The sequence below is a fragment of the Aspergillus melleus genome (assembly GCF_016097325.1).
Source record: "Aspergillus melleus strain CBS 546.65 chromosome Unknown contig1, whole genome shotgun sequence".
Classification (NCBI taxonomy): domain Eukaryota; kingdom Fungi; phylum Ascomycota; class Eurotiomycetes; order Eurotiales; family Aspergillaceae; genus Aspergillus; species Aspergillus melleus.
This window is the reverse complement of record NW_025763370.1, coordinates 4,647,212-4,660,060: the sequence shown is the minus strand read 5'-3', so window position 1 is coordinate 4,660,060 and position 12,849 is coordinate 4,647,212. Positions and strand designations below refer to the sequence as shown.

The 12,849-nt window shown below is 53.0% G+C and overlaps 3 protein-coding genes across 3 annotated transcripts; 2 read left to right on the top strand and 1 right to left on the bottom strand.

Moving 5' to 3' along the window:
• Positions 1-1,107: 1,107 nt before the first annotated feature.
• Positions 1,108-2,379, top strand: LDX57_001657 (cyclic nucleotide-binding domain-containing protein; the record flags this gene model as incomplete). Its single annotated transcript, XM_046083306.1, has 1 exon — positions 1,108-2,379. One exon carries the CDS (start codon positions 1,108-1,110, stop codon positions 2,377-2,379), a length of 1,272 nt encoding a protein of 423 aa, XP_045939263.1.
• Positions 2,380-3,062: 683 nt separating this feature from the next.
• On the bottom strand, positions 3,063-3,954 carry LDX57_001656 (uncharacterized protein; the record flags this gene model as incomplete). The annotated part of the gene is made up of 2 exons (XM_046083305.1): positions 3,063-3,349; positions 3,441-3,954. 2 exons carry the CDS (start codon positions 3,952-3,954, stop codon positions 3,063-3,065), a joined length of 801 nt encoding a protein of 266 aa, XP_045939262.1.
• An 875-nt stretch (positions 3,955-4,829) lies between these two features.
• LDX57_001655 (forkhead domain protein) lies at positions 4,830-8,495 on the top strand (the record flags this gene model as incomplete). Its single annotated transcript, XM_046083304.1, has 1 exon — positions 4,830-8,495. One exon carries the CDS (start codon positions 4,830-4,832, stop codon positions 8,493-8,495), a length of 3,666 nt encoding a protein of 1,221 aa, XP_045939261.1.
• Positions 8,496-12,849: the final 4,354 nt, after the last annotated feature.

Genomic DNA, 12,849 nt, shown 5'->3' with positions numbered 1-12,849 from the left:
GTACGGCGCAGAGGAGCTGCAATGGGCGTTGGTGGAAATCCAGCAGACCCAACTAGAAAGATAGTCATTCCATTCATTCCAATCGTTGGTCTCCAGAAGCTCTGGCCACAAGCTTTCCGTCACTTCCTGCTCCCCGCCTTTTTCCCTTTTCTCGCCTGCTTCTGCTTCTGCTTCTACTTCTTTTCCTTTTCTTCCCCTCCTTCTTTTCTGCACAAATCTTCCCCCTCCAGATCAAGCGAGTGGGTTTTCTATCCTCTCTTTGTCTTTGATTTCTCTCTCTCTTCTTTTCTTCTCCTTCTAGACTTCCAACTTTTCTTCTCCGTTTGTGACAGCCTCACTTTCCTCCCCCCCTGTCTGACCATCTGTCTCGCTTCGTTGGTCTCGTGGCTTCATCTGTCTGGGGTTTGTCTGACCTTTCGTCCAAGGAAGCTTTTCTCGCGACCCAAAGGACGTCAGAGCTGGCGGTCTGGGAACTTGTAAGTTGCAACTTGTCCCGCCCTAGTTCTGTTCTGTTACCCCTCCAAAGCTTGGCCCCGGCTGAAGCTATTGCGCGTTCCCACTCTGCTCTGTTGCAACCCCCTCTATGAATTAATTAATTTGTAAAAAAGGGGGAAGGGTCAGAAAAAAAAAAAAAGACAGGACAGTCTGAAAAGAAAAAGAACAAGAAAAGAAAAGAAACAAGACCCTTCCACTCCAATTCCCATGTCGACTTCCACTTGTTTTCCAAGCCAGTCCATCTCCACTCGTTAGCGGAGACTCTCTTCCCCCCCCAATAGACGCCGCCCGTCGGTTTCCCTACCCGCCCCTCTTCCTCCTTCTTCTCCCCTTCTTTCGCTTTTCTTGATCTGCAACTCGTCGCACTCAAATGACCGCTTCTTTCCTACCTGCTTCGTGCTCCCTCCCTGTATTTCTTCCCTTGTTTCCCTCTCCTACTCGGTCAACAAATTATTTCCATCTCTACGTCGATCCCCGTTCTAACTCTCTCTCTTCCAGTCCACTCCCGCTCTACCCCTCCAGCAGCTTCCCCTGCAACGCTCCAACATCCTAGCATCTTCCCCGCTTCTCCGTGGCCGGAGCGGTGTTCTCTCCGGCCCTACGACAAACAGCATGGCTGAAAGCTCGTTCCCCGCGACCAACACTCGTCTCCGCGTCGGCACCAAAGACGACATGTCGAGCGCCTTCCAAAAGATCTCGGAGGAGGATGAATATGAGGTGACGTCACCAACCGATTCGACCTTTCGATCCGCAAACGCCAACCCCGCTTCCTCGTCTTCCGCCGACAACCTCTTCGGAGGCAGCGTATTCGGCGAAGCCACCGGTAGCGGTGGAGGTGGCGTACCCGCCGGCGGAATCCGGTTCACCAGAAGTCCCTTTGGGGGCCCCGCTGGGGACGGGGATGAGGAACAGGACTACAACGATCTCCCTGAGGGAGACCGACCGACCGGGGGGCCGAACCAGGGATTCCCGAACAACTACGCGTTGGGCCGTCGCACGTCGGTGTCTGCCGAGTCCTTGAACCCGACATCTGCCGGCTCCGACAGTTGGCAGCCTCCGTATCACCCCAAATCCGAGGAGCAGCTGTCTCGCCTGAAGGTCGCCGTCAGCAACAACTTCCTCTTTTCGCATCTGGATGACGATCAATTTAAGACGGTGCTGGACGCCCTGGTGGAAAAGCCGATCCCCGCCAAGGATATCAAGGTGATCTCGCAGGGCGATGCAGGTGACTATTTCTACATCGTCGAGAACGGCCACTTCGATGTCCACATCCATCCCTCGGGCTCGGTTCAGCCGGGCGCGGATGGTATGGGTAGTAAAGTGGGCTCCATCGGGCCCGGGGGCTCGTTTGGAGAGTTGGCGCTCATGTACAATGCTCCTCGCGCGGCGACGATCGTGTCTGTTGATAACAAGAGCACCTTGTGGGCTCTCGATCGCATTACATTCCGGCGAATTCTGATGGACTCGGCTTTCCAGCGCCGTCGCATGTACGAGGCCTTCCTCGAGGAGGTCCCGCTGCTATCGAGCCTGAAGCCCTATGAACGGGCGAAGATTGCCGACGCTTTAGATGCGATCAAGTACCCCAGCGGCTCGACCATCATCACGGAGGGCGATCCCGGTGACGCATTCTATCTTCTTGAGTCCGGCGAAGCGGATGCTTTCAAGGCTGGCATTGAGGGACCGGTCAAGTCGTACCGCCGAGGCGACTACTTCGGAGAGCTGGCTTTGCTTGATGACAAGCCTCGCGCCGCCAGTATCATTGCTAATACGGAAGTCAAGGTGGCCAAACTAGGTCGCGACGGATTCAAGCGTCTACTTGGTCCCGTGGAGCAGATCATGAGAAGAACCGATTACGATTCGAGGCCCACATCCTCGGCCGCGTGAAATCGATGAGTTGGGCGAAAAAGAACAAAGAAGAAAATCAATTCAAAAATATTATCATGCTACGAGCAGACGGTGTGTATGTTTGTTATCTACCGATATCTATTCCTCGGTGATTTTGCACTTTCCTCTATGTTTTCTGTTTGTAATTTTTTATGCTACTTGGAGCCCCAGAGGTATTGGTGAAGGAGCATGTGGTTTTCTCTGTTTCCTTTCGTTTCCTTTTCTATTTCCCGCTTAAGATATGAAGATTTTCTTGTCCGGTAAGAGTCTCGATGCCTGGCCAGGCGTATCCTACGGCTTGTCTCGCGGACATGGTTTTGTTATTGTTGTTTTCAATTTGCCCTGTTAACGATTGATTACGCATGGTTGTCCACTGACCATCAGTCGCTACAATCAGATCTTCGCCTTGTCGCCTAACTCCCGACCTTCCAATTTACTTTTGATCTGATATTGAGCTCGGTATATAACTAGTCATGAAAGTCGTTTCTGTTCTTTTCCTTGTTTATTTGTATGTATGTACAACGCTACCAGAACTGCTTAGGAACCAGCTTCTATCCTCCTGTGCCCTAAGATATGCTGTCATCAATATAACCAGGAGAGGTTCATTGCATGCATAGCCCTATCTCGTAGATGTCCAGACTCTAGACGCCTTGGCTTTATTGTTTGTAGCTTGTAAGCAATCCTCACCGTTCCACCACCAAATCACTTCGCAGCACCCACTTCTCCCCCGCCAGGACCTCCTTCCCTTCGTGCAGCATGCAAGCGTCCCCGTGGCGATGGAGCAGCGCCATGCCCGTCTGGGGCGCCACAGACACAGGACTCGGATTGCGATTCTCCTTCGTAGCCTCGGGATAGAAGACGGTCTCGCCCCCGGTGCAGGTGGTCAGGTAGATCAGGAGCGTCCAGGTCGTGCGGGCCGGTTGGGCCGGGCACGATGACGACGAGAATGTGACGTTGTTGAAGTCGTCGTCTGGTGATGTTAGCCTTGAACCGTGATACAACTTGGATGCTACAAACTCCCCGGAGGGATATGGGGATAAAGGAGGGGTAAAGAAACATACAATGCGCCCCAAAAAACTGGCCCTTCGAATACCGATAGATGCGTATATTGGCATTCAATCCCAACGGCTTCCCACCCCAGATTTCTTCCGGAGTTCTTTTCCTTCTTCCCCCGTCCTCACCTTCATCTTCATCTTCCTCACATTCTCCCGCCCTCTCCACCACCAACTCCCTCAACGCCGTCTCCCGCCACACCATCTCCGCAAACCCCTCATCCTGCACCTGGAACCGATCGTTCACGCGCACCGCCTCGTCCTTCTTCGGCTTCCGCGGCGTCGTGAGCATCGGCAACGACGCCAGGAAGGACACGTACGTTTTGCACAGCGACGCCGGGAAGAAGTTCGGGATTAGGTAGATTTGGTCGCGTAGGAGGGGCTCTAGGGTTAGGTCTGAGGGGGGGATTAGGGGGCGGAGAGGAGGCCAGTTTGGTTTGGGTGCTGATGTAGAGGGCTTGGGGTTGGATTTAGAGGGGAGGTCTTTTTTGGGGGGAGGTTTGGATTTGGATTTTGGTGGCATTTTGGTCTTTGCTTGGTTTCTCTTTTGGGTTCTTCTGGTGGTGTGATTTGCTTTGTTTGGGAATGGAGATTTATGTGTGTATGTATGTGTGCGCCTGAGTATGGGTGTATATATGTTGTTGCGTTCACTGATCCTGGAGTGGGAGTTGGTTGATGGATGTCCTCTCTTGCCTGAGGTGTCTAGTGTTTTAAGGTATCTGTTTCGAGGGTTCGGCCTGAGGCATTAACATGCAGAGCAACATGCAGAGTACTCCGTAGGTACTCCGGCAAGAAGATGCAGAGTATCTATGGACTCCTCCTGCAGTATATTTTGCTAGTAACTGCAGGCCAATAGAGCCGGCTGTATCTTTCCCCAATAATTTGAATACTTAAACCTGCCCCCGGAAGTCATTCAACTCGAGATTCTCCATTCCTCAACGTATTTTATGTATTTTTCATGTCACGACCATGTACTGTACCCACGTGACCTAAATGGAGATGAGTCAGACAACGCAGTCATTGTCTTTTATAGTTTAACTATATTCTCCTGCAGACAGATGCTAGGAGTGAATCAGAGTAGTTGTACGAAGTATAGAGACCAAATCATCGAGATCAACTTGACTTGGTTGATGGTTTGCAGCAACAATCTGAGACAACGGACAGCGGCCGAGCCAGATCGACCGGTGCCAGAGGCAGCTCCCTAGTACTATGTAACTACTCTAGATGGAGTAAAATGAGGAAGAAAAAAAAATTCCTTTCCGGCTCCTCTTTTCTCCCGCTGATGGCCTCACTTCACCGCCCGCCTCTACTTCTCCCTCCTCCTCTGCCTTCTCTTCAGCCCGTCCTCTTTGTCCCCCCCAGCATCACCAGCCGCCGGTCATGTCGTCGTCACAGACCATGACAGCGCCAGCGGTGGGCCATCGGCCTCCTGATGCTGGTCCCAGCATGTCCTCCGTCTACGATTACGGTCCTTCTCAACATCCTGATCATTCTCCTCCCTCCCCGCCCAGCGACTCCGCAATCCGCGCTCTGCACGATTCTGCCCACCCCGACGACGCCCCTGCCAATGTCAATGGCTCCTCCTCCTTCTCCTCCCCCCTGCCCGCCACGATGCCCGTCAAATCGGAGCCGGAGGATTCCAACTTCTCTGCCCCTGCCTCTGCCTCTGCCTCCGACCTCCTGCCCGATGCCAATCCCAACGTTCGTCGTCAGTCCGCCGCCAGTGCCCTCTTAGCCCAACTGCTCGGCAACCAATCCTCTGCGCCGTCCGACCCTGCTGGTCCAGATCAGCCCGTGCCGCCGCCGGCGGACCCAGAAACAGACTACCACCACCACCACTCTTTACTACCCTCGGACCATCGCCTCCCCGATCTCCCCTCGCAACATCAACAACAACCACCACCACCCCCCGGTCCGGACGATGGGATGAATGGCCACGACTGGTCCGCAGAACCTCCGGCTGAGTCTTTGGCGGCCCCCGTCGGCTCTTCCGGTGGCCAGGATCAGAATCCGGTCTCCCTCGGGGGTTTGCTGCCGCCGTTCCAGCCGGAGGAGAAAATTTCGGACGAGGCCTCTGCGATGGCTTTTTCGCACCCCGACCTCGACGATGCCCTACCCGCCAAGTCCGCCGATCCGATCGAGGGCCTGACCGATCCTTTGCTGTTGTCCAAGTCCGGGCTCGACCATTCCGACCTGTTTCCGCCCTTCGATATCACCGCCGCTCCGAAGACCCCCTTCGAGGCATTGCACCAGAATGAGATGCTGACGGCCGCTTACCTATCCCAGAGTACGGATCTCTCCGCCCTGGACTACTCGGGCTCCGGTCTCCATCAGGATGGAAGTGGTTCGATCGCCGGGTCGGAGCCCCGGATACAGGCTTTCGCGAAATTGGAATTCGACGACGGTCACTTCTACTGTAACACATATTCCTTCATCCTGGGTCGAGACGTACGAGCGGCCCGGGCTGCTCACGAACGGGAATTGCACGCCCGTCAGGCCGTGAGGACATCTCGCGCGAAAAGTTCGAGCGGTGGCAACACGTCGCATACCCCCGTCCGAGTCAAACACGAAGGCAGCGGAATTTTAGGGAGCGTCGTCAGCGACCGTGGTGGAATCCTAGGCTTCGATCCCGACGTTCCGCCCCATCTCCCGCGAATGAGTCGCCGGTCGTCCAATTCGTCCCATGCCGAGTCGGGCGCGCCGCTGCACGCAACGCCCGCCCAGCTGCAGTCTACCACCGACTACAATGCCCTGGCTATGCAATCGCTACATGACGGCAACGGGGATGCGAAACCGGTTGACACCCTCGCCTTGCTCCCTTCTCCCGATGCTTGTCCTACAATTCCTATTCACCCTCCGGCGACGGCCGATGGCACGGCCGCCGGTCATCGAGGGATTTCACGGAAACATGTCAAAATTGCATATAACTTTGAGGGAAATTTCTTCGAGATGGAAGTGATGGGGAGAAACGGTGCCTTTATCGGGGCTGATTGGCTATCACCAGGTCAGCTCCGACCTTTACACAGTGGCGATTACATCCAAATCGGCGGCGTACGCATCCGCTTCTTGCTACCAGACGTCCCGATTGGCGAGACGGGTGCAGAAGTTACCGAGGAGCCGTTCGCCGATGATGACAACGCTCAGATGTCCGTCGTGACCGGAGAAAACGACTTCGCTGACGACAAGCGTGGACTGGACGGCTCGGAGAGCAAGGACGGTACGAGACCTACTAAGCTCATATTGAAGACCAAGGACGCCGACTCCACGCGACCCGTCCCGTCCATCGAAGGCTCAGCAGATGGCCAGCAGCCGATCCGCCGTCGCGGCCCTGGACGTCCTCCCAAGGATGGGATCATGTCGAAACGTGAGCGCGCCGAGTTGGCTCGAGAGCAAAAGATGGCTGCGAAGCGCGAGGCCAATGGCGGCGTTACGCCTCCGCCCAATCGACCCAAGGCCGCCGGTAAGGCTCCAGTCATGGGCGCTCCGTCTACTACTCCTAAGGAGTCCGTTGGCGCCGAGTCGCCCGGGTCGAAACCGGAGAAGCGCAAGTACACGAAGAGGAAGAAGCCGGACGGCACGTCGATGGACTTCCCCCTGCCTTCCACGGAAGGAGGCCAATTCCCCATGGAGCAACGACCAGAGGACTTCATCAAGGCTCCCCCAGTCAAGAAGCGCAAGCCGTCCCGGTCGCCATCGCCCAACTACCCGCCCGAGTCGGCATACACGCCGGAGGATCTCGCAAAGCCGCCATACAATTATGCGGTGCTCATTTTCGATGCTCTCACCGAGGCCGGTACCCCTATGACTCTCAAGCAAATCTACCGCGCCTTGAAACTCAAGTACCCGTATTTCCGCTTCAAATGCGAAACCGAGGGTTGGACGTCCAGTGTACGGCACAATCTCAACGGCAACAGCCATCTCTTCATGCACGCCGAACGAGATGGCAAGGGATGGTCCTGGCAATTACGACCGGGCGCCTCGGTCGAGAAGGAGAAGAAGAGACGCCCGTCGCCTCCGCCGCCGGTCTCGCAGCCTTCGATGCCGGCTGCCACTCCGCAGTACATGCCTCAAATGAATCCGCCGTATGCCAGCCAACCCAATGGGCAAACGGGCATGGCCAACGCGCACTTTCAATTCCCGTCGATGCCGCCATCCAATCCGTACACTGCGCCTTCGCCAGCCCCTCCTCCTACTCCAGCGGCAGCACCACCGCCGCCTCCTCCGCAACAACAGCCTCAGCAGCAGCAGCCGCCGCCGCCGCCGCCGCAGTCGCAGCAACCAAGTCCTTTCCCTCCGCTACCTCAGGCTGCCTCCACCCCGTTCCCCATCCCCACTCCGCTCCGAAACAACCTTCCGCCTGCTTTTGCTCAAACCACTCCGTCCACCTACACTTCCCCCTATGCTTCCGATCCTCCGCCGCAATTGGTCCAATTCCAACAAGCGCAGCAAACACAACCGCCACCGCCGCAGCAGACCATGCCACCACAGCCATCATCACAGCCGCAACCGCAACAGCATCAGCCGGTACCGCAGCCACCTCCGGCTCAACAACCGCAGCAGCATCGGCAGCAGCAACATCATCATCATCCTCATCATCAACCGCCGCCACCGCTACCACAGCAACATCAGCAGCACCACCATCACCAGCCGCAACAGCACCAGCCACCTCCGCCACATCAGTCTCCTTACCCGCCGCAACATCCTCCGCCGATGTCAAGTTACCCTCCCCAACCGCAGCAGAACCTGCCCCCTGCTTCTGGGCCTCCTCTCCAGCACCAACCCAATCACAACGTTGCGCCCAGCGACCCTGGACCGGGAGGACCCATGGACCATTCCGAAGCGTTATCGTTCAATGAGCGGGCCAACAAAGCCATTGATGATTTCGAAGCGGTGCTGATGGAAGACTACGAGGATAAGAACTATATTCGAGAGGTGCTCAAGAGTTCGCGTGCTCGTGTGCTAGGCGAGGCGACGGAGAGTTCCTTCCCCGGAGGAGAGCCGAAAGATGAGGCGGTCATCCTTGATGCGTTGCGCAATCTGATCGGTAGCTTGAAGGATCAATAGGTCCGATGTCGATGTTGGACAATGGACAACTGGGTGTATAGAAAACTGGCTTCAACGAATTACGAGATTTCCTTATTTATGTTTATGAACATCTGCAATTGGTGACCGGACTGGTGTTTGCTGGAAGTATATTGGACCCGGGAAGGGAAACGGCACAAAACCACTGGACAAGACCTTCAGCAGCGATCATCAGGGCCTTTCCTGGTTTGTGGTCTTCAACTTATCTACCTATCCCGGGCAGTGATTTTTTATTTATCTTTCTTTCCCCCTTTTTTCTGCTTGAGTTTTCTGGCTTATATTTTCAACTTTTCCTTTTTCTCTTTTATTTCGATGATATCCACTACGTTCTGGGCTTTTATGCTCTATCTCCCTTTCATCGTTTCGAACACATACACGCATAGTTATGCATGCATCTCATCTGGCAGGACCCCCTTTCAAGGAGGGTGCCAGAGAGACCATTTTGCCACTTGTGATTCTTGATTTGCTTTTTTTCTGTTCTATTGACTTTTCTTGTGGCCGGTATAGGTAAAACAAAACAAAAGCTAGGCGTTATGTTGCATAGATACAATGGTAAAAAAAATTTAAAGCTAGAATTTTATCAATTCATTGACTCGAATGATCTGAATATGAACTATGGAGTGAATTGGGCGGTGCCGCTCTTCCCCGCTTGCAGCAGCAGCAGCAGCAACAGTCAGAGTCCATAGTGAGGTGAGTCAACAAGACAAGAGTCAGACCCGGCTCTTTCCTGTCCGCGGGGTTCGAATACTACCCTGTCTACTTGAGTCAAGAGGGATGGGTTGGGTTGGTAGTTCAGTAGGTGATGAACATGTGCCGACCATCTATTTTGAAAGTGGTCAATAAATAAGTATATCGGATTCAAGGTTAATAAGATTCATGAAAATAGACTCAATGCAGTGCACCCACAACTTACCACCACGAACCGCAGGTAGCCGAGTGAGTGACTATCTTCAGGATGGTTCAGGTAAAAGGTAAAGAAAGGTAAAGGTCAGAGTCAAGGTCTTATGATGCCATGGCATACCATGTCATGCATGCCATAAGGATAATACAAAATTCATCCGTCTGTCCGGCTACACTTAGTAGTATGTAGGTAGGTAGGCAGGCAGGCAGGCAGGGAGGGAGGGAGGGGTAACCGACAGTTTAGGGTGTGATGGGATGGGGTTTAGTTTAATTCGGTTCGGTTCGATTCCATGTTCCTTTTCTTTTCTTGTTCTGTTCTGTTCCTGAATGACCCGACGGAGAGGGGGAGGTGCAGGAAGTTCAAGGGGGCCTGTTCTGTTCTGGATATTCTACCGAAGCGCGGCGCGGGGGGGAACGGGCATCCTCCGTCTTTGTGTATGCAGGATGCACTGTGGTATCATGTCTGGGCGCTTTGTATGTTTATGGAGTGTTGAGTAGGGACTGGTTGTGTCTATCTAACTTATCTATCTAGGTTTTAGGTATGTGTATGTACGTATGTGCTGAGTATGTGCCTACTCCATCCGTAGGATGAGGGATGAGGGAATTATCATCATCCATCGGGTGGGATGTTTTTATTGGAGGTTCGGATCTCAGGTCGGGTGTTCTCAGAACCTCCAAGTCCTTGGACTGGGATTTATTTTTATTTTATTTTGCTTTTTTCAGGGTCATGCTTTTCTTTCCCTTAGGTGATGGATGATGATGGTCGGGCAGCCATCTAGGAGTACAGAAGGTGATGGGGAACTCCCCCACTTTCCCGAACTGGAGTGGTTGAAGGTTCAACTACCGTCGGCTATGCTATGTTCTCTGCATCTGTATCTAAGGGGAAGCATGGAGGTTGCGGGAATTTCGGTCGTTGTGCTGAGGGTTGATAAGACTAACATTCATTAATAACTGTCAAATAAATCATCAATCAATCATGATGACTGGCTGGCTTCTGGCCATTACTGTTTTGGGATGCGGGCAGGACAGACAGAATCGGATGAGTACATACACTGCGCAGGCGCAGGGCGGTGTTCTTTTCATTGGGTTTGCAGGTTGGCAGGTGAGTCGATTGTTGATTTTGACTGGATACGATAGTCATCATGGTGGAAGATCGTGCTGTAGATGGTGGTATGGCGACATATAATATTCTAAGGTATCTCGTGCAGATTGGCATATTGACACTGACACTGACACTGACACCACATCTCTCCATCTATCAATGCCTATGTCTACGATATATCCCCGGGAGAATGTGCGGTAGAGCGGAGATCATATTCCGTGGCATCCGCCGTGTACTCCGTATAATATCCCCTATTATTGGGTATACTACCTGACTTTAAGAAATAAAATCAAAAAACATGATACGATAAAAAAAAAATCCACACCAGATCAACCAACCAGCCTCCCTCCATTCCAGAAGGCAAGAACAGGGCAGAGCAGATGATGCATGGACCTGGACACGGCCACGCCCACGGCTACGGACAGCTGGACCGGATTGGTAGCCAGGTCGACCGTCAATCATAATAATGGCCACCTACTAATCATACTCAATCTTCGTCGTCGACGTGGTGGCCTTGCCTCAAGGCACACGGGGACCACTCTCTCCCAACGACAACGATCGCGGGATGGCCAGACCAGAGAGAGAGAGAGCGCTTTTTCCGCCTTCCCTTTCTCTCTCTTTGCCTGCTGTTCCTCAGGGCGGGGAGGACGGCGAATTCTAGAAGAATGACGATCCGCCTGAGTGCTACAGCCTAGCTGCCACTGGGTTGGTTGTCGCCCTGCGTTGTTCTGATTGGGTGCTCTACGAGGCAGCCCATGAGTCAGATGCTCGAGTTCGACGAGGGGGAGTTCGCCCTTGTCCTACTCTCACGGAGGAACGAACATTCCAGGCACTGACGTCGGCGCAGCAACCGCCTTGTGATCTCATTGTTTGGTCTGGAATGTAGGAGGCGGGAGTTCCTACTCAGTATGTACGAGTACTCCGTATGTATGTACTATGTACTATGTCTATGTGTATGTATCCTCCCTTGCCGGAGAAGCAATTCGGAGAGTAAGATGACATAGCCAATCCAACTTCCTGGACCTCACTTCCTGGCTGAGTGCAGACAGATGAGTAATCGCCAGGCAAAACCTTTGCCGTCGTGTGTCATTTTACATTGATTATGATGGATTTTGGATTATTCGGGTGCTCGAGTTCGAAATGAGGCTGCAACTTGCCACCACTTACGAAGTACTCCCCCTCTCTGCTTGTGTTCGGATGTCTGTCTGCTCTTGGGGCAAGGTGCGGTCATGACTCTTAGTCCGACGTATGATGTTTCTTCTTGTCCCCGCCACCGGATCATCCTCAGTTGGAGCCTGGGAGGTATCTTTCGGTCCGCCAGTATTTTCTTGGACCGTGAAGAACGAGGACTTTGTATTTGATTCACTACTCCGTAAAGAGATGTGTCATCTGTAAAAGAAGATAATGCACCTGCCTACCGCCTGCTCCGTCCTGCTGCCACTCCCAAAATAGGCACCACTTCGGCTTACTAGTCCGTACACCGAGTTGGTATTTGCTTTGACTTTTCTAGCACGGGGAGTGAAAGACACAAATGCATGTCCCAGTCCCACCTTCTTACCCAGTACTATTGAATTATGATTATTCTCTAGTACGGGGAGAAAGTCTCTTCCTTCCAACTGACCACCATGGACCATTGATGGCCTGGTCCGTGTGACTCCGTGGCTTTTAATTTGATCCTGAGATGGGGCTGGTTGCGGTTCGTTGGTCATCGTTCAAGGGGAACTTTGTCCACTCTATGAAGTTTCCCCTGACAATGAATTTTTCCTTCTGTTCCTTTCTTAATATTATATTATCATTATCATTCTGTCCTCCGTATGTACTCCGTAAAATGAATGCCAATTTTCCAGAAGGCCGATCTCTAGAATCCTCCGTATGCATTTATTCTTAGTAACCGCATCTACCTGAATCCATGGTAATCTCGCGTGTTCTCTCAACCAGAAACGGCTCCTGCGGCAAGTCTCATAATAATGCCAACCTCCCCAACAGGAACCTGACTAGCCTTGTTGCTACTAGACTCACTTGTTCCCGACCCTCCTTTAGTCCTTTTCCTCTGGCCGTTGGACTGGAGAACCCCTTAAAGTCTTAAACCGATGCTAGCAGTACGTTAGCACTTTGCAGCCTACGGTGTACGGAGCAGCCCTCGACAAAAGCAGTGCCGGACCATTGTTTAATTTAGATCTTCTGACTAATTGGTTCTGTCTGGATTTCCGTCTGTAACCTTCGGGCTGCACCGGTGAGGTTATCCTTACAGAATACAGAATACAGAGCGCCCCGTAGTGCACCCCCCTCCCCATGCCATGCAATTAATCCCATATATCAAAAAGCGTCTATGGT